This window comes from Chenopodium quinoa, unplaced genomic scaffold (assembly GCF_001683475.1).
Source record: "Chenopodium quinoa cultivar QQ74 unplaced genomic scaffold, ASM168347v1, whole genome shotgun sequence".
Lineage (NCBI taxonomy): Eukaryota > Viridiplantae > Streptophyta > Magnoliopsida > Caryophyllales > Amaranthaceae > Chenopodium > Chenopodium quinoa.
In genome coordinates, this window is record NW_018742907.1 from 1 (window position 1) to 22320 (window position 22320).

General features: G+C 36.3%; 1 protein-coding gene and 1 pseudogene across 2 annotated transcripts; both read left to right on the plus strand.

Moving 5' to 3' along the window:
- The first annotated feature begins 11689 nt into the window (after positions 1 to 11689).
- LOC110727418 (probable E3 ubiquitin-protein ligase ARI7) lies at positions 11690 to 15046 on the plus strand. 2 transcript variants are annotated; one of them, XM_021906981.1, is made up of 3 exons: positions 11690 to 11971; positions 12413 to 13312; positions 13842 to 15045. In XM_021906981.1, exons 2-3 carry the CDS (start codon positions 12426 to 12428, stop codon positions 14593 to 14595), a joined length of 1641 nt encoding a protein of 546 aa, XP_021762673.1. In that variant the 5' UTR covers positions 11690 to 11971; positions 12413 to 12425; the 3' UTR covers positions 14596 to 15045. The 2 variants fall into 2 exon arrangements, with proteins under 2 accessions (XP_021762673.1, XP_021762674.1); XM_021906982.1 differs by having other exon boundaries at positions 11804 to 11964; positions 13842 to 15046.
- Positions 15047 to 19674: 4628 nt separating this feature from the next.
- LOC110727463 lies at positions 19675 to 22214 on the plus strand (annotated as a pseudogene).
- Positions 22215 to 22320: the final 106 nt, after the last annotated feature.

Consider the following 22320-nt stretch of genomic DNA (forward strand, 5'->3'; position numbering starts at 1 on the left):
GGGACGAACAGGAGCTTTGCCTTCTCTGTGTCTGTTACTCTCTTCAGACTGTAACAGACAGGGGGAAGAAGAGTGTGAGTAAAAAAAAAAAAAAAAAAAAAGAAAGAAAAAAGTTGTCTAAAAACTCACCGAGGTCTTCAGCAAAGCCTCGTCTTCTTCAGCTGCTCTAGCTGCAGCTTCGGCTTCAGCAGCTCTGGAGGACCCTTCTCCTCCTTCACAAGCTTCAATAACCCGTGCAACCTCTTCGGCTGTACGGGCAGCTTCAGCTTCTTCTTCCAGCAGCTGAAACAAGGGATCCCTCTTCTTCCACCAAGGCTTCTGCCTCTGATACAGAGCAACAGCCTCAATTTGGAAGTGGGAAGAGTCTAGGTGAACCTCTCGGCGCCTTGGTTCAGTGATAGGGGGAGCCCGATCAGTTACGACTCGTTCTCGGTTGACGCCAAGGCGAGCGTAATCAATGCCGATGTTGGTCTCGTCCCGTTCTGAAAAAGAAAAGGGGAGAAGTCAATTCAGTTAGTTCGGCACATCACAAGAAAGCAAAATGAAAGAAGAAAAGAGATAATTAAAAGGCCTCGGCCCCAGCCGAAGAAGATTACCATCCCTAAACTTTCGGCTGAGGCCGACAGCTGCCAGCATATTCTCTTGGAAAACATAGTGCGTATCGGGGAGCCAAGTCTCCGGGATATGCTGCATTCGGCCGCTGCCTCCCCGGTTCGGCAGCTTGCCGAAGATGTTCTGCTGATTAAGGTTTGGGTCTGGCCCGCTATCTTCGGGAGGACCTAAACTTCCCATATCAGGATCCGGCTCGGCAAGATACCGGGGAGCGCTGAAAACATAAGGATGGCTCGGCTCCGTGGGCGCCCTAACCCAAATCCATTGACCTCTCCAGTCCTTGTCTGAAGAGTCGTTCGGCCACATGGTTAGGAACGGGGGCCGAGACTCAATCCGATACCACCCAGAACCATGGCTTCCGTGCCCACTCTGAATATTTGGCACTAGCCGATGGAGCTTTCTGAAGCAGTGCAGGTTCGGCACGTATCTGAAGAATTTGCAGACCCATAAGTACGTCATTACCCTTCGGATGCTGGTGGGGGTCAGCTGGCACAGGGAAATGTTGTAATGGATCAGCAAGTCTCGAACGAATACGTCCAAAGGGAACCTCAGCCCATACTGAAGCTGTCTCGTGTACACCCCCACATACCCCGGGGGTGGACGATGGATTCTATCGGATGCTGAGGGCATTCGGCACCAATATCCATCAGCTTCAAAAATGCCGTAGTGCAACTCAATTTGCTCAGCAAATCGATATTGATCGGCGTTCTCTACCCACCATGAGTAGGGACGGTTCTTTATCATAGCCGAAGCTACTTCGGCATCCTCCCACTCTGAAAACCCTGGGAGGATATCCCAAAGGACAGCGGGAACTTCATCATCCCGTCCTGAAGCTCTCACCCCCTCAGCCCTCTGAGGAGGAGCCGAAGAAATGGGAGTCGCCCTAACCCCTTCAGCAGGGTCAGACTCTGTCCTTCGTCCATTCCAGGTCCCAATCCTGACCCTGGGATCGGGGATTAGCCTTGCTCTTCTTGGAGCACGGGCTCCACCTCTAACTCCCCTCACCATTGACGAATTTCGAAGGAAAAAGTCGAAAAAGGGGAAAGAGTGCAAAGTCGAAGAAAGATGAAATAAAATCAAAGGAATTTACCTTGATCTGAAGCAAAAGCCGCCGATTTACGAATTGGTAGTGACAAGTCTCAGCTTCTAAGCTTAATGCTCGGGGAATTTGCGAAGTTTTGATGCGGGCTCTTGAGCGTTCTTGAGAATTCTGGGTTTGTGTTGATGAGTGAGTGGGGAGAGAAGACGCGCCTCTATTTATATCTCCAGAAATGGGAATTCAAGGAGTCTGCGTTTCAATTTCTCTCAAGCACCCCACTAAGTAACCGTTAAACACACAACCTCGCAGTTAAATCGCCCACTACCCGTCCAACTTCCGCAATCACCCACATTAACTGTTGTTATCTCATTAATCATGGGTTAATTACGGTTTAAATTCACATTTTTGGATCAGCAAATCATTCACTTCCCTCCTTTTCTGGTTAAATCAAACCCGACCCGTCATCCTTCCAAATCGGGTCTGGGGGGCAAGTTGTTTGGGTCCAATTTAGTCCAATTGGGCCTGGTCACTGAATGATCCAATTAAAAGCCCAAGGCAAAGGTTCAACTCTCCAAATATGCTAAAGTCAAAAATCAACATCCTCAAAGCCATGTCAAGGTCAGTCAACGGCCCAATCAGCTTGGCCCAGCCCAACTGATTTCCGGGCCCAATCCGCCTCCTTCATTAGCCAAGGTATAAAAGGCAACAATTTGGTCAATTCTTGGGAAGACGAAGACAAAGACAATAAAGCCTCAAGCAACTAAACTCTTGCACAGCTTTCTCTCTCTAATATACTGACTTAAGCATCGGAGGGGCCTTCCTCGGCGTCCCCCCCGAGGCTAGTTTACGTGTATTTGTTGTGCAGGAAACCCTCGGCTCCTGCGTCGTTCGGACCGAGACCAAGTTCCCTCAAGATAAAAGGATCTTCCGAGATTCGATTGTTTTCATCCGAAACAATTGTAATTATAGTTCTTTTTTTATTTTGAAAATTAATTTTCGAATTAACTTTTTAAATACTGCTATTGAAATTAAAAATTATCATCAAACATTAAAATTCAAAAATTGTTCTTGGAGTTGTCTTCATTGTTGGGAAAAAATTCAGAATTTTCGTTCGAAAGCATGGATTATAACCCTCAGCTGTAGAGAATTCTTGACTTTTACAAACTTGAACGAGAAAAATAACAGGATGCTTCGTATTAATCTTCCCCACATTTTTAAAGGTTTATAGTGTACAGAACATTAAACTGTAAACATGCACTTTCTTGTTGGTGGGTTATGGGCTTATGGCTTGGTGGGGGGTTATTCAGTATTGTGATGATGATTCTAAGGTTAAGTACAAAATGAAATGGAATTCCTCATGAAATTTCAAAATTCAATTCCATGCGGTAGAAAAATTACGTCAATCCATTGAGATATGGTATTCTACAAGTGACTATAAACAAACTACTAATAGAACGTAAGGAGTAGTAATGTAATAGAAGATTTTTTCGAAAAAAGTATACAACTTCGGAAAGTAGGATTTAATAAATAGGTTCTTACAGGGAACCTTTTAGATGGATAAGATCCATCAATTCTCGAGCCCCGCTGTTGTCACCTTACCTAATACAAGTATAGTACCTAATACATGCATGTTTAATATTTGGTCACTCTCTCATTCATGTCATCCTAAAATGTAATTCCAACACACACACACACAAAAAAAAAAAAAAAAAAAAAAAAAAAAAAAAAAAAAAAAGAAGAGAGAGAGAGAGAGAGAGAGAGAGAGTGAAGGGGGACAAATTTACATTCAATCAAAAGATACTCCGTATTTAAAAATTGGCACTCCACTAAATAAATAGGCTTTGGCAAAAATAAAAAGACTGCAGAAGCATCATCTATCTCTGACTTTAAAAATTGGAGAGGTAAAAATAAAAAATGGCAGTGTAATTAATGAGTAAAGTTGATGGGCCAAGATCATGGGCCTGACTTTAATTCTGAAAACTCAGAGTGGAGGGCTTCTTTTGGGCCGCTGACACACCACCACCATGACCATATTGTTAGCACGGTCACAGGATACTTACTAATTACTCTTGTTACTGTGTCTGTCAACTGACATAAGTTGCACGCTTTCGGAATTTTTTATTTTTATTACGTAAATATGCAATCATTTTTGGTCCATCCTATTTTAACTCGATTTCCCAATATTTCTTGTTGGGAGGAGGTAAAGGTCCTTTCTATGGAGTTGTCCATGCTAGTAAAATTAAGAACATTCGATTTTTTTTTTTTGTTTTTTTTAATCATCAAACTTGTTACATTGATCTTGTAAATGGTACAAAATAGGTGTTATTGGATATAAAAAGTTTAGTTATCTCAAGTTAGGTCACATTATAGTCAAATTAAATAGTATACTATTACAAAGTTAAGTTTCATATGTATGATATATAGGGTGATTTATCATTTTATCTACGCGATCTTATTAACCTTTGTTGTACCATGATTTGCTTATATTTACATATGATAACAACCTTTTATCTTACATAATGAAATTAAATCATAATATCGCAACACAACATGCAAACTCGATTAAGGATAGCTCACATGCAATTTAATGTATAAACTTTTAGTATTACTCCCCTACCCCATAATTTTAATCTACCTATTTAAATACACTACTAACACAACCTTATACTTCGAGTAGATAGATCGATCAGACTTAATTATTTATTATTAAATCAATGTTTATGTCTTATAGCACATACATCCATTTATGTTACCTAACCAAGCTTCATGTATTAGCTAGTGAAGATATATAACAACAAACGAGCATGTAGAAAAAACCATAAAAGAAGTTACAGTACTTAGGTTCAACAACATTGGTGAAAAGCCATCAAAATCAAAGAAGTTTAGCTAGGCGAGTACAGTTAAAATATAAAGTATTGCCAAAAAGAGGAACAACCAAGTGAAATGACCCATTTACCAAATTTCACCAAAATGACATATGCAAAAGCCTATAAATCAAACAAACAAACTATTTGCAAATTAAATGCAATATTTTTTTTCCACTATAACATTATCTTAGCTTGCTTATGTAACACGGCATCAGATGATCAGAATATCTGCAGTGTTACAGTTGAAACAAAACAAAAGCACACGATCGATCGAACTGAAGTTTAACGTACATAACATACGTAAGCCAAATTTTAAGGTTGAATTTGTAGTATCAACTCTTACTTCCCACGTGCATGCATGTACTATAGTTTTTTTTTTTTTAATGATACTATCACTGTTCCTAAAAATTCGACTCACTTACTATTCATGTGGTCAAAGTTATATAACTTTGACCACATGTTATGGTTTATACAATAGAAATAAATTAGCATGAGAGATCTTATTAGATTTCCCTTAATATAAATTTTTCAAATATTAACTTTTTGTAATATTAACTTATACATAGCTAAAGATATTTATGGTCAAAGATATTCATTGGAAACCGCGCAAATACAAAGTGAGTCGAACTTTCAGGAACGGAGGGAGTATATTTTTTGAACTATAAATTCTTTATTTGCCCAAATTTAGTCAACATCTATCTTTGAAATGTACATTGTGTTTTAAGGTGGTGCATGTTTGGTTTGGCTTTTTTGGCTTTTTTTTTTTTTTTTCCTCTTACATAAAAATTTAATTCTATTTTTTTACTCTATAGTTTCACTAATAAGGTAAAATATAACATGAGGTGAAAAATATACTTAAGAGTTTTGGGCTATGTTATATTGTTATGGGTGATGTTTAGTCTACATCACATGATCATGTAATAGTACACGTGGTCCATGCATATAAATAAATTGGGGGGGGGGGGGGGGGTAGTATCTAGTGGTGAAAAAGAGGAATTGGTAGCTAGAGTTAGGTTTTGCTTTCCTAGGATAAATTCTAGACGTACCAATATTAATTATATTATTGTGAAATTTTGATTAGTATATGAGTAGTGTAATCACTTGATGAATGATTGAATTGACATAGGTCTCTATTTATGGTTTGGTATGTGGTTGTTGACAAAATAAATACGAATTGAGCTAGTAGCCTCCAATCGATCTCTACAAAGAAAAGAGAGGTCGTTATGTTGTTAATTAGTGTTATATTTTCTAAATTGATATTAGTAGTTACCTATTTGCGACTTGCGCGGATGACGATATTTATTTATCAATTATTATGAGCAATTTAGACAATAAATTAAATTGATAAAATGAATGAGGATTTATGGGACAGAGGAAGTATTGCACTACGTAATTGGATCTACTTTGTACAACAGTATGATGTGATTAAATATTTGACAAGTGATTTAAGTAAGACTAACATAAAGTGATCTGATTCGTGAAATACTTTCAGTCATGCATGTATGAGACTACATCTAAAGTCAACTCTATAAATCGGACACGTTACAAGGGCACATATTAGTTATTGTTAGACAGACAAACCATTTTATCTATCGATTTTAGTGAATTCTTCTCCTATTGCATAGAATGCATGGGAAAGAGTCAAAGCAATTAAACTTGCAGATTAGAATTAATTAATGACGTAATCTAGCAAAGATCGATATGGCTAGTATTGTGAAAGCTCCATAGTTTGTATTTCATGTGCATCAACCTTTGTCACACCATTATTGTTGTCATTTTCAGTCACCACCTATTGTGGATCTTGTCGACAAGTAGTCGTGATAGACTTGCTACAGCCAAGGAGAAAGTGGTGACTATTGCATTTAAGAAACTAACTTTATCTTCTTTTCGAGTTTCAAATTACGTGTAACCATTTTAATTAACTTCTTTTCGAGTGTTACTATTCATTAAACCATATTGACGGTGTAACTTTCTTAATTTACTCCAGCCATGAGCCATGCACTCGTATTAGTTGTATGTATCACTATAAAGGGTGAGGTGGTAGAATAATTATCATCGCTTTCCGCCTTCTGGGGTCTAGAGATCAAATTTCAAGGGGCTTATTAAAGATAATTTTCATATATTTTCCCTCAAATGAGTCCTCTTTTCCTTGTCTAAAAAAAGACTATATGAAAAAAATTAACTCTACAAAAATTCTCGTATAAAAAAAAAAAAAAAAAAACATGAATGATAAATTGCAAACCTTAAATTATTTTATAAAATTATTAAAGAACAAGTTTTAACAAATTAACATTTTGTACTCAAAGATCTAAATATGACACAATTTAAATGAGCAGGCCGGAAAAGAAATTACTCCGTACTTGAGAGTTGAGATGAAGTCTCTTGCATGACAGAGAGTTACAGCCCATTGGGCCTTATCTCTTCTAAATCCAAGAATGGACATTTTGATCCACCTGAAAGCCCAAATTAGGATATCATTGAACAGTAAATTTTTGTGAACTCACATCAATCTCACAATCACAGCTAGTATTTGTCAAGTAACAAGTACAGTACTAAATCAAATGTTAAGGTAATTGAAGACGTGTTAAAACATAATTTTATCAAAGATAAAAAGTACTTAAGACTACATCATGCAAGCAAATGCCTTACCATAGAAACAGGCTAAGCAGCAAAAGAGAGGCCAACAGAGCAACTACAGACTCTGTCAAGTATGGTACTTGAGGTCAGGAATAACAGCTAAAGACGCAATATAGAAACTACTACCATCTGAAACAACAAGCCTCTTAGAATCAGATCTTCAGTACAGCATCCCATTCTAAGCATGCAATAAGCCAACACGAAAAAAGCGCAACTCGAAAAACCTTAAACGTAAGGGCATGACAGTCCACTTAGATAGTTAGATGTATCACATGTCCTGCTTTTGCTATGGGCTGCTTCTGCTAGAAGCACTAAATTCCTCACACTAATAGGCAAATAGAAAAACTGTTGGCCGCCTAAGATAGACTAAAGAGCGCTACTTACAACACATGTTCTGCCTTAGTTTGAGCAAAAAAACATCAAAACTTAATGAGATTGGATTACAGGAGACCAGTCAGCAGCACAAACACAATTGAGATTAGAGTAATTAGATATATTGTACAACTAAGACAATATACTAGAGATTATAACTTACCATCACTTCGATCACCTTATTATATCTTGTATACTGGTATTAGAGTATTGTTATGATCAGAAATTATTATCCAAGTACTGAGCAGAACAAACAAAGTTCATACTAAAGAAAAAAACCAACTTAAAAAAGTTAATTACTCAAAACATGATCATTAAGCTTATATACATTTATTTGGAGAGGTTACTTAAAAAACCAGAAGTTGCTCATCAAATTATTAACAACCTTCTAGCTTCTATGCTAAATCAGAAAACTAACTTTAAAGAAGTCTGGAATAATAAAAATCAGATAAGAACTACTGAGATGTACAGAACCTAACTAGTTCCTGAGATTTAATTGTCTAATTAAGAAAATTTAAGAAATTTTGAATCTCTAAACTGGAAAGCGCTTGCTGATCCCCAAAACTTGAAAAGCTTGCCACTTCCAGATGTAGTAATTCTAAGTTACCCCAACAAGCTAAGCTAGGAAGCACCAGGCTTCCCAGACTTCAGTGACGTTTTGCAGTCTTTGTTCCTCATCTCCATCGGTGATACGGGAAGTCTATCCTTTTTAATCTGTTTCGCACGACATTCAATGCTGCAAAAGGCTTCAAAGTTGCTGTATGTGACAATAAATTTGTTTTAATCAAAATCTAAAAAGAAAAAAAGTCATGGAAATCCATTTTAAACTTATGGCAACTCAAAGAGAATGAAACCAATAGAATGAAATCCATTTTTTTTTTTTTTTTTTTTTTTTTTTTTTTTTACGGGAACTATGAATTCTAATTATCCCACCTTCAATTTTACGACTCTAATATATTTCAGAGCTATTAAAATCTACTTAAAGTTCAGCAATTTTTCCTTCACTTAATTTTTTTTAATTTTATGGTTACAATTCACTTCAATTTACAGAACATAAGCACGCATAATTAAGCTGAAACTAAGGCTTCGTTTGGTAGGGCGTAAAACATTTTCCCTGAAAAGTATTTTCCCATTTTACATTGTTTGGTTTGGTGTAAAACATTAAAATGTAAAACTTGGGGTGGAATAACATTTTCCACCTTATTGAAAACATTTTCCCCCCAATTTAGAAGGAAAACATTTTCCATCACAAGTGGAGGGAAAACATTTTTCATCACAAGTGGAAGGAAAACATTTTCCCTCACAATTGAATTTTCAGTTCAACCAAACAAGGGAAAATGCTTAAAATGGAAAATCATTTTCCATTCAACCAAACAACGAAAAACTCATTTGAAAATGAGTTTTCCATTGTAAAATGATTTTCATGGAAAACCATTTTACATTGAAAATGTTTTACACCCTACCAGACGGACCCTAAACCAATAAACCAGAAAAACAGAGATTAAAAAAAAAAAAAAAAAAGCAAATCAAGAAATCTATCAACCCTAAACACACAAAAAAAAAAAAAAAAAAAAAAAAAAAAAAAGATCACAAAATAATTATAAATTTTTTTTTGACAAATAATGAATTATATTACTCCGTAAGAAATAAAAAAAGAAAAAAGAAAAATTCCAAACCTGTACATATAAATATTTTGAGTACTTTCAATCAAATTCTTGCAATAGAAACACTTCTTAAGAAATTCACCAAACGGCACTTTACTCTGATCGAACGGTTCACGTGTTACTGGAACTATCGTGAATATCGACGGTCGACTAAAATCCGGTGGATTTCTCGGAACTATCGCCGGGAAATTATATTCCGACGGAATTGAAATTGGAGCAGTAGGAATCTCCGGCAAAGATTCCGGCAGCGGAGGAGGAGGATGAGATTCCGGCCACCATGCCTCGCCGGAGAAGACGGAGGTGTAGCCTGAGCTTGATGATCGACAAATACGAGATCGTTTTGCCGACATTGTTGAAATTAATAAATTGAATTAGAGAATTCGGGGAATTAGGGTTTATAGAATTTGGGAATTAGGGTTTATAGAATTTATTTATTTTTTTATATTTTTTTTTATCGTTCTTCATATACTTTTAGTAATTTTTTTGTTGGAGAATTAACTAAAGAGTACTCGTATCAGACAATTATGCTGATTTTTTGGGCTTAATTTGAGGATATTTTGGTGATTAAAAACATAATCTAGAAAGTGAATCATATTGATTTGGAAATGAGATTTATTTCCATGTTTGAGAGATTTTTCTAAACTAAGATTCTGATTCTTTTCCTAATTATGTCCTAGGTTGTTTGCAATAAATAAATAAATGAAAAAATTGGCAAAAATAATCTCAATTTTTACATAATTGATTTAAATAATCCCAATTACGAGTTGTTTTTAAATAATCTGAATTTTGAGATATATTCGCTTTTATTGGTCTCAATCGGTCACCCAATCAACCTATTATAAAGGTTTTCGGACACATGTTAACATGATTGATCCAAAAAAAAACCCAAACCCTCCCCTAGCCCCTGCGACCACCCAAACCTTCGCAGGTCGGCAACCCCAACTACCTCCGGCACCTCCTAACCACCCGAAACGGTCACTCCCCCCACCTTCACCCGCAAAATTACCGCCTCTCAGCCCACTACCCTAAAACCGCCCCTTCCCCAAGCCTGCAACCGGAAACCCCACCACCTCCCTCTCCCCGGCCACGAAACCCCATCATCTCCGATCCCATTCCCCATCCACGAAACCCCACCCCCTCCCCTTCCGCAGCCACGAATCCCCACTCCCTCCCTTTCTACAGCCTGAAAACTATTAAGGGATAAACTATATCAATCCCGTTGATCTTGCCACCAATCAAGGGATTGATATCAATCAGCATTTCTGATTTTATTCTCTCCTTATTTCCTGTACATATCTTTTGTTAGTTTCCTTTCTTAGCTTCCCTCAATGTATATATTTTAGCTTCTACAACTCTATTCGATGTAAGTGAATTTATTCTATTATAATAACCCTTCAAAAGAGGCATTTTAGATTGAGGAAAGGGAAAAGGGTGGTTTTCTAGGGGTGGGGTGGGGTGGGGATGGGGGCGGTTTCTGGTGGTGAGGAGGGTGGGGTGTTGGAGGTTGGGGGTAGGGATCAGAATTGGCTGTTTTTTTTTTTTCCTTTTTATTTTATTTTATTTTAGACCATTAACTACCTATTTAATAGGTAACTAATCACTCCGGACCAAGAGAAGCGTTTACGCACTAAAGTTTTATTAATTAAAAATAATGCAAAGTTGAGATTATTTAGAACGTATAAATTAAAATGGGATTATTATTGCTAAATTTTCCTAAATAAATCTAAATTTTTTTTTAATGCAAATCGATAAATAAATTGTAGTTGTATTAATTTTTTTTTTATTTATATATAAAATACTGATTTTTTTTTATTTAAAATTAAACTTTTAATAACTCTTTTGCCATAAAAAACATATCAGGATTTAGATTACTTGACGTATATGTATCATACTTAATTACTAATGGATTATTGTCATTTACGTGGCGCAACACTTGATATTTGTCGAAAATTGGAATGCCAAGTATCGTTGTCTTATAGTTGACTTCGAGATCCGAGTTTGTATGTTAGTGGTGTTTCGGGTGAAAACAATGAGACCTTGCCGAAGGTCCGATGAAACGGAGAAGACTAGATTCGGTCCAAGTAATGTTGGGCCGAAGGTTTCCTGCACAGTAAACACACGTAAACTAGCCTCGGGGGTGTTGTCGAGGAAGGCCCCTCCGATGCTAAAATCAGTACAATGTGTTGAAAGAGAAGACTATGCAAGAGAATTAGTTGCTTGAGGCTTTGCTTGAATTAATGAGAATATATGTAAAAATGTAATATTGATGGCTTTTATACATCTTCATACATGGAGAAGTTGGGCCTTAGCCCAATTGGCTTGCCTTGAGGGCTGATCTTTGACTTTAGCACAATTGGAGAGATGAACCTTGACCTTGGGCTTTTAATTGGATCATTTAATGCCTAAGCCCAATTGGACTAAATTGGACCCAAACAAGTGGTATCTTATATGATATGACATCGATGGAAAACGTACACCTTAGCTGCTCATATCAAAGAGGGAGCTGTAAAGAAGAATTGTTATTTTAAACGTTTATATAAAGGGCAAAATCTAAAACTACCCTAATTGACAAAAGCAAAGGATAAGGAACTCACCCTTCTTAAGCTTTAAACTCCTTTGGCTACGTACCTCCTTCACTCATCGGCTTGTTTCAAATAAAGCTTCAATTTTTCTCGATCTCTGGCCTCTCGCTCTCCATCTATCTCCACCCCAATTTAATTTCTCTATCGAATCTTTGTGGGAAAGCAAATCAGAAGTTTGTGGAAATTACGAGGTATCTGGTAATCTTTCGTTTTCCTTTTTAAATTTGTTTTAGTTATTTCTTAAGATCATCTTGAATACTTTTAATTAAACTATTTCAGTTTTGGTAAAAATTGATTTTTTTTAATACTTTAATAGATGACCACGTCTCTAAACAATTTAATAATTCTTGAAAATATATTAGAAAATTGTCCCCTTTTTTTTTTTTTTTTTTTTTTTTTTTGTTAAATCAATAAAGGTCTCAATTTGGATAAAAACTGAAATTGTCCCACTTTAAATTAAACTAATTTTTAATTTATTTTTGGTTGATAATAATCCCAAAAGTTGTTACACAATCCTGTATAAAATAAAAGATCAAATTTTGCAACTGAATTTCCACCTAAAGTGGACTTCTTTAGTCAAAAAAACAATCCTTCATTAGGGTTTTTTTTTTTTTTAATTTATTGTATATTTTTTCACAGTAAAGAATCTACCATGGACTACTTGAGTGGCTATGTATCCAATGAAGACTTCTACGAAACCGATGACGATTACTCCGACGACAAGGCCAATGCAAACTACACCATCTTAGACGAAGCCGAGATTCGACGTCGTCAAGAGGAGCAAATCTCTCACATCTCCTTACTCTTATCACTATCCAATGATCAAGCAAGCCTCTTGCTTTACCATTACAATTGGAAGGTTGATAAGTTGCAAGACGATTGGTTTGCGGATGAGCACGCGGTTCGTGACAAAGTCGGGCTATTGATCAACCCTATTAACGATAAAAACATTGATAATGAAAACGAAGAAGATGATACTTGCAAAATTTGTTACGACGAGTTGGAACCTGCAAACTGTCGATCCGTGTCGTGTGGACACAAGTTTTGTGTTGTATGTTGGAAGAGTTACATAAGTGTGGCTATTAACGACACGGGTGCTGGTGTTTTGTCCCTCAAATGCCCGGCAATTAAGTGTCAAGCTGCTGTGACTCGCGATTTGATTGTTGAGTTGGTTTCGAAAGAGGAGAAGGAGAAGTTTGATGAATATTTTGTAAGGTCTTTTGTGGAAGGTAGGAAGAATACTACTAAGTGGTGTCCTGCGCCGGGTTGTGACAAAGCTGTGGAATTTGTGCTTACAGACGGCGATAGCCATAGGTATGATGTTACATGTGTGTGTTCGCGTGCCTTTTGTTGGAATTGCGGGGAGGAGACTCATAGACCGGTGGATTGTGAGCTTGTTGCGAAGTGGACCTTGAAGAATTCATCGGAGGCTGAGAACACAAAATGGATACTTGCATATGCTAAGCCTTGTCCCATGTGCAAGCGCCCTATTGAGAAGACTGTTGGATGCAATCATATGACTTGTTCTGCCCCTTGCAGGTAACTTTTTTTTATTTTTGTTTTTATATACACAGTACTTATATTAAGAATGACCTTAGTAAATGTTAGCTAGCTTGTATGATAATGTCTTGAATTGAGAATCTTACCTATACTAAGATATGAGGTTGAATCTCATCTACATTACTGTCTTTTATTTTTGTTCCTTATTTAGGAAAAGCAAAGTATGTGAATCAAATTGTAGAAATTAAATGCCTTGACAATACAAATAATCTGAATATAGAAGAACCTAGAGATGGATGGTGTTACTAATATGAGTAAATCCTTGGAAAAACAAAGTAAATTAAAAATATGTGTTTAATTTGGTGGGAGTAATTAGACTTTATGATGTTTTGAAATTAAAATTAGAAAAGAGTTAGGTTTGACACTACACCAATTCATGGAAGTGAAGGAGTGATATTATGCCTAATAATTGGTTTAGTTGATTTGCATCATATGAACTTTTTATCAGAACATTGAACATTACCTTAGATTATATAATTAAAGTGTTTATTATGATTAATTTGTGTAGGTTTGAGTTCTGTTGGTTGTGCCTAGGGAGTTGGTACGATCATATGGGGTGCAACAGATTCAGAGTAGAGGATAGAGATATCGATGAAAAAATGAGGAAACATGCGCAACTATATATTAGAAGATACTCACATTATTACGAAAGGTGGGCAAGCAACCATAAATCGCGACAAAAAGCCATGGATGACTTGCAAAGAGTTGAGGAGCATGATCTGAGCAAGCTGAGTGGCAGGGTGAATACTCCTACAACACAACTAGAATTCGTCGTACAAGGGTGGAAGGAAATCATAGAGTGTAGGAGAGTACTGAAGTGGACTTACGCGTATGGGTACTACTTAGAGGAGGACAAAAAGGAGGACAAAGACTTTAAGATAAAAAAAGAATTGTTCGAGTTTTTGCAAGGTCAAGCTGAGACTCAGCTTGAGAGGCTTCATTCTTGCGCTGAGATAGAACTGTCGCGTTTCCTTAAAGATGTTGATGGAGACGACGATGATAGAACAATGTACAACCCTGATGATATGGATTTCAGCAAGTACCGTGCTAAGCTGGTTGATCTGACAAAGGTAACTGGTACACACTTTGAAGAGTTGCTTAAGGCGTTGGAGAATGGTTTACCGGAAGTGGATCTGGATCGGAAGATAGGGCGCAACACCTCGAAGAAGAGAAAGGATTCGGCTTCTTCTTCACAAGGTCCTCAAGGTTGTGATCATTTGTTGTACGGCTCTTGGCAGTGTGATCAGTGTACCCTTCATTAATATAGGCACAGCTACTTCGTGTCGGATGTGCTGTAAGGTTAATGTTTTTTTAAGTTACTAGTACCATTTACAAGACATGGAATTTTTGGTTTGAGACTTTGAGGTTTTTTTTTCGCTTGCTTTGAATTGGAATTTGTGAACAAAAATGTCACAGTATTATGATTCAGTAAATTATCCTTTTAAACTTTTATATTTTCATGTGTTTGGTTTTTTCTTTTAATTGATTTTTACATCTTTTGTTTGGAGATTTTACTCTTCAGTAGCTAATTAAGCTTTGAGCCATGACTGAAGTCAGGGGTGGTTCTGAGCATGTGCAGGGTGGTCGATTGCATAGAGTCCCTAAGTGAAACTACTATAAAAGGATTCCGGTTTTTTGAATTTAGTAACATATTATTCCTTAAAAAAAAATATTTTAGGGTTCAATTTAACAAAATTGCACCGGGACACTTTCAGTGTTAGCATTTATAGCCCTGTCTCTAACTGGAGTTTAGGGTGCTGTACTCTTCTGCATTGTGGCTTGTGGCCATCTAATTAAGCACAAAATTTTACTTAAATCAATTTCACACCATAGAGGCGGAGGACGAGGAGGAGGATAAGGATGAGGCTAAGGCTGATGAAGGTCGAAGCCGTGCTAATTCGACCTGTATCGTGTCTTCCTAAAGATATCCTAGAAGAGACTTTTCAAAGGTTATTCTTAAAAATCATAATACAATCGAGGCTAACATGCAATGAATGGAATTCCATCTCTCTTCTTCTACATATCAGATGAATGCACTCACTTTGCACCATCCTATCTTGATAGGGATGGCTATGTATACCTTACCCGGACCCGAATTTCATCCTTACTCATATCCTATCCTGACCCTTAGGGTCTAAAATTTTAGATCCTTACCCAAATCCTTTAGGTCTAGCAGGTCAGGTAGGGTCTAGCGGGTCCCATTTGGGTCCTTTACCTATTTTTATCCCCAAATTCTAATTGTCTATATTTTAGTGTACAACTGTTGTAGTGCGCAAAAATAAAGTAATAATTTACGTGAATATGACCGATCGATTAATTAAACTTTAAAGTTTAAACCTATTGTAAAACAATAATAAGAAGAAAAACTACTTTGTAATACGAGTAGAATGGGGGAAGGTTTCCGGGGAGATTAGGGGTGGGGGAAGGTGGCTGGGAATTTTGGTTTTTTTTATTGTTTATTTTGGACTAATAACGTATTGACATGTGGCTATTAAAACCCAAACAAACAAAAAAAACTCTTTTAACAGGTTATCGGTCATTGTGACCATAAATCGTCAATAGTTAGGATTATTAAAGTGTATTTTTCCTAAAATAAATGACAGACTAGATGGAAGCCCGTGCGATGCACGGTATTTCACCTAAGTATTTGATATATTGTATTTTATAATTTCAGACAAAATTACAAAAGTTTAATTTTTTTCTTTACTATAATTTATAATTAATCTATTAAATACAAATAAAATCTTTACATTTATATAAAATAAATCAATATATTTACCAATAAATGAAAAATTATTGCGAAAACATACCTTTGCTTATGTGGCGCGCCAAATGCTCTTTAAAAATGCCTACTTTATTTATATATATACATGATGGAAGCCCGTGCGATGCACGGTTTTTTCATCTAAGATTTTTAATTATTTGATTTATTGTATTTAATAATTTCAGAAAAAATTACAAAAGTTTAATATTTTTTTTTTACTATAATTTATAATGAATATGTTAAATATAAATAAATTTTAAATATGATATTTTTTCCGTTATATAAAATCTTTAATGTGAAATGATAAATTTTTTATAATTTAAATCCTAAATCATTATTTATTGTTTTACCATATATTTTATCACTACAAGAAAACAGCCGAATTCAGACGGACTTTTTCCGTCGAAAACAGGCGAAAATCCGTCGGAAAACGACCTTCCGACGGAATTCCGTCGGAAAACGGCCTTCCGATGGAATTCCGTCGGAAAACGGCCTTCCGATGGAATTCCGTCGGAAACTGTCTCTCAGAACAGCCTTTGTAGGAAATTTGACGTTTTCCGAGGGAAATTCCGTCGGAAGACACTTTCCGATGGAATTTCCGACGAAATACAGTCTGTCGAAGCTGGTTTTGACTTTAACCGAAATTCTGTCGCAAAGTTCCGATGGAATTTTTCGGAGCTTAAGTGGATTCTGACGGAAAAGTCCGTCGGAAAGGGAATATTTCGACGGAAATTTCCATCGGAAACGGTAATTTCCGTCGGAAAATTGAATAAAAAAAATAAAAAAAAAAAACCGCCACCAGCCCCCTACCACTAGCCCACCCCACACCAAGCCCCTACCACCAGCCCACCCCACACCAGCCCCCTACCACCAGCCACCCCACACCAGCCCCCTATCACCAGCCCACACCACCTGCCCCCTTACCACCTTAACCCACCTCACCTAACCCACCACCAGCCCACGCCACCAGCCCCCTACCACCAGCCCACCCCACACCAGCCCCCTACCACCTTAATCCACCTCACCTGACACACCACCAGCCCACCCCACACCAGCCCCCTACTACTAGCCCACACCCACCTGACCCATCGCCCTCCCCACCTCACCGAAACCCACAACCCCACCTACCACCTTAACCCACTGCCCCCATCACCCAACCCACCTCACCGAAACCCACAACCCCACCTACCACCTTAACCCACTGCCCCCATTGCCCAGCCCACCTCCCCACCTAACCGAAACCCACAACCCCACCTACCACCTTAACCCACTACCCCCATCGCCCATCCCCTCCACCACCTCACTAAACCCTCCCACCCACCTCCCCAACTACCACCTTAACCCACCTCCCCACACCGAAACCCACCTAACCGAACCACCCAAAAGAAAACCGAAACCCACCTCACCACCACCGAAACAACCACCAAAAACACAAAAAATAAACATAAAAAAAAACCCATACTTCACCAACACCATATATTGCAAAACAAACCAGAAAATTCAACAAATTAATTAAATCAAAATTTAGAAGAAAAAAAAAGAGAAACATACCTTAATTTGAACAAAAAAAAAACGTTGAAATTGGGTTTATAAGGTCAAATTCGACCATGAAAACTCTAGATCTAGAGTTTTCATGGTCAAATTTGACATAAAAACCTTGATTTTCATGAGTTGCCATTGAATATCTTGAAATTATCTTCAATTGTCAAAGAAAACGAAAAAAAAAGGGAAGAAGAAAGAGAAACAGGGAAGAGGAGAGGAATGAGAAAGAAGGGAAGAGGAAGGTTGCATGCGCCGAACGAGGAAGGAGAAGGGAGGAAAGGAAGGAGAAAGAGGGGAAGAGGAAAGAAGAGAGGAGAGAGAAAGAGTGTATGGGTTTTTTTAGGTTTTAAAGAGGGTTTTTTTTTATTATTTAATTAGTTTTTCGACGGAATATTCCGTCGGAAACTTAGTGTTCCGACGGAATATTCCGTCAGAAATTTCCGGCGGATTTTATTTCCGTCAGAATATAAATTTTCCGACAGAATAATCCGTCGGAATGCCCATACATTCCGACGGATTTTTATTCCGTCAGAATATAAATCCGCCGGAATATATAGGATTTCCGAAGATGTCCGTCGGAATCTACCCTTTTTCTTGTAGTGTATTGGGTATTCCGACGGATTTTTATTCCGTCAGAATATAAATCCGCCGGAATATATAGGATTTCCGAAGATGTCCGTCGGAATCTACCCTTTTTCTTGTAGTGTATTGGGTATTCCGACGGATTTTTATTCCGTCAGAATATAAATCCGCCGGAATATATAGGATTTCCGAAGATGTCCGTCGGAATCTACCCTTTTTCTTGTAGTGTATTTCGATAGAATCACCAACCTCGTCCACAACCAACCTACTACATTAATGGATAAATTGAACCGTGAAATGTTAGCCAAACTGAAATTGATATAAATTAAATCTTTACATTTATATAAAATAAATCAATATATTTACCTAAAATAAAAAATTGTTTTGATATAAAATCAAACCTATGCATTGAAATTTTTTCATCATCTCCAAAAATAACCAAAGTCATCCATATATTAAATATACAACATCTAATCGTATGTCATTATATAAACAAATAATCGTTAAATATCCTAAATAAATACAATGTAACTAATAATTACAAATATAAATTTAACATAAGATTCTAAAAATTACCAGAACATTAATGACCTAAAGTTAACACAAAATTACTAACACAAAATTCGCTTGATGGGGTTTTGTATTGATACGAAATTTTATATGTGTCGTATGATATGTTAAATCTGCATGTAAAAAACCATTTAGTAAATAAAACATAAACATATAATCGTTGAGTATCCCAAATTAATACAATGTAAATAATAATTAGAAATACTAATTTAAACATAGAATTTTAAAAATTAAGCTAAAAATTACCCGACAATTGATGATCAAAAATCAACACAAAATTACTAACACAATATTCGCTTGATGGGTTATTTATTGATACGAAATTTTGTGTGTGTCGCATGATTTGTCAATTTATAATGGTAGGTATCACAAATTTTAATTTAATTATAATTAACGAACATTTTGTATTTCTTATCATAAATTCTATCAAAATTTATCTTATAATGATAGGTATCAAACTATATTAAGCATTTATCATTTAAAAACTTTAGTATATTTTTTTTGAATTTTTTATACTCGTAGTATTGAATTAATAAATTTATCTTTTCTTATATTTTTACTTTATTTTTTTTCATTAAAATAATCTAATATGTGGATTATAATCTACGTGGAATTAAAATTTTAGATATATCAAATCTAATTCGTTACTTTTATCTAGGTGGCGACATAATTTTTTAATTCAAAGATAAAATACAAATCTTTTTTCTTATTGGTCGAAATAATTATTTTTACATGGCGCTCCGAATTCTCTTCAAATAATTTTAAAAAAGATAATTTTTAGTTTTAAAATAATTTAAATATTAATAAATCATTATTCGTCGTTTTGACGTATAGCAAAAATTTTAAATTTCATTCGTCACTTTTGCTTATGTGGCAAGTGAATTTTTAATTCTAGAATAAAATACAAATCTAACTTTTGATTGGTCGAAATAATTCCTTTGCTTATTTGGCGCACCAAATGTTCTAAAAAAATGCCTACTTTATTTATATAATATTAGATTTAAGTTTTAATTAATATCAACTATGGAAATTGTAAAAGATAAAATTGTTGCTGTAAAAATAAATTAAAAAAAAATAAAAAAGGGATAACAATGCTTCAATATAAAACAAGAATTTTTAAATATGAAAGATGTACTCCGCATAAAAGAAAACTCTCTACCTATTGAAATTCAATCTCAAACTTACTTCCATTAAAATACGGAGTAATACAATTACTTTCCATAAATAAATATGCAATTACTCGATCATATATTAGGATTAGGGTTCCTATAATAACATCGCAACCCCTACTATATAACCAATTGGTAGAAGCTCCCCAAGATCAGAGAAACCCTTTTCAATCTGCCCACAAAAAAAAAAAAAAAAAAAAAAAAAAATCATTGACAAGCCATGGAATCTGATGATGATAACTTGGAGTTTTACGACAACAGCGATTACGAGGAGGAAGAACACGACTACGGCAGTGATTCCGACACGGGCAATTATAGCTCGGTGTCGGATGAAGATGAATCTAATGTCAATCACTATGGTACCTTCAACTAAAAGAAAACTTATACAGTGTTGAAGGAGGATGATATTAAGAAACGGCAAGAAGATCAAATTTCTCATGCTTCTGTTGTTTTATCTATATCAGAAGTTGCTGCAAGCAAGCTGCTTTATTACTATAAGTGGAACGTATCTCAGCTCCACGATCAGTGGTTTGCTGATGAACATAAAGTCCGCGATGAGGTTTGTTTGCCTAGCGCAGTTGTACCCTTTTCAACCACCGAGGAATCGATCAAATGTGGCATCTGTTTTGATGTCCTGCCCCGGGAAGAATTCTATCCTGTGGTTTGCGGTCATCCGTACTGTAAAACATGTTGGAGAGGGTATATTACTACGTCGATTAATGATGGGCCAGGATGCTTGTCGTTAAGGTGTCCTGAGCCTTCGTGCAGAGTGGCAGTTTGTCGAGACTTGATTGATGATCTAGGAACGGAGGTAGAAAGAGAGAAGTATCATCGGTATTATTTAAGGGCGTATGTGGAGGAGAGCAGGAAAATTAAGTGGTGTCCTATGCCAGGGTGTGAGAATGCAGTAGAATTAGAGTTAGGAAATAATACATTTGATGTTACTTGTCTTTGTTTTGGTAGCTTCTGTTGGAATTGTGGGGAGGATGCTCATCGCCCTGTGAACTGTGAAACCGTGTCTAAGTGGGTGTTGAAGAACAGCTCTGAGGCCGAAAACACGAAATGGATCCTAGCAAACTCGAAACCATGTCCAATGTGCAAGCGCAACATTGAGAAGAACAAAGGGTGCATGCATATGGTTTGCTCTCCACCCTGCAAGTACCAGTTCTGTTGGCTCTGTCTCGGAGATTGGAAGAAGCACAGCAAAGAAACTGGGGGTTTCTATGCGTGCAACATATATAGAGATAAAAAAGAAAAAGGATTGTTGGACGAAGAAGAAAGTATCAGGGAAATGGCAAGATCATCTTTGAATAAATATGCACATTATTATGAACGGTGGACAGCTAACCAAAAGTCAAGGGAGAAAGCAATTGAAGATTTTAAGGCATTAGACACTGGTATACTGGTGAACCTTCGCAACAAGACCAATGAAACAGAGGGACAACTCAAATTCATAGCAGAAGCTTGGGAACAGATTATAGAATGTAGACGAGTATTGAAGTGGACTTATGCGTATGGCTATTATTTACCTGAAGACGAACATGTCAAGAAACAATTATTTGAGTATCTTCAAGGACAAGCTGAGGCTCAACTTGAAAAACTGCATAACTGCACAGAGAAGGAGCTTAAGAGTTTTCTTGAGAAAGACGATGAAGATTTTAGAAATATTCGTGCGAAGCTTGTTGGTTTAACTGCTGTCACTCAATCCTACTTCACAAAATTAGTTGCATATTTTGAAACTCAGAAGTTATAAGCTAAATAATCTCTGAATCGGTACTATTAAGACTCCCAAATACTACTACCACAATTGTTATGTTATTAGTTATGGCCGTAATTATCAATCTATAAACATCAGTCACATGATGCAGGATCACAAGAAGCAACTCCAGAAACAGATTATGAACCAGTTTTGCTTGTTTTGGACGGATTATCACGTTTGATTTATGTATAATGGTAGTTTTACACTTCGTCTGATTAGGTGTTTAATAGCAATAGTATGATCTCGTTTTATCTATTTAGTATACTGTTTTCCAAGATCTTGAATATTTTCTTTTATTAAGTAGATATTCTGCAATCAAAGAAGCAAGTTTGTTAGATGCTTTCAATTTTTAGTTATAAGATTATTAAATTTTAATAATCAAGCATTGAAAATATCAATAGACAAAGTTGTACGTTGTGAAGCACAAAACTTGGACATGGCAATTATATTAAAATGGGGAAGTATAACTAAGTTTGATATACTTGGACTTAATTGGATTTGTTTATTAGTAAAAACTGCTCTAAACCAGATTCTCAGCGAGATTAGCTTGAAAGTTAGGTTCTTAGTGAACTTATACTTGATTTTTAGTGCATCAAAAACA

Coding starts and splice junctions, on each gene's coding strand:
- LOC110727418 (XM_021906981.1), top strand. CDS start 12,426: ATGGACTACTTGAGTGGCTATGTATCCAATGAAGACTTCTACGAAACC. Junction 13,313..13,841: donor ACTTGTTCTGCCCCTTGCAG/GTAACTTTTTTT, acceptor TAATTTGTGTAG/GTTTGAGTTCTGTTGGTTGT.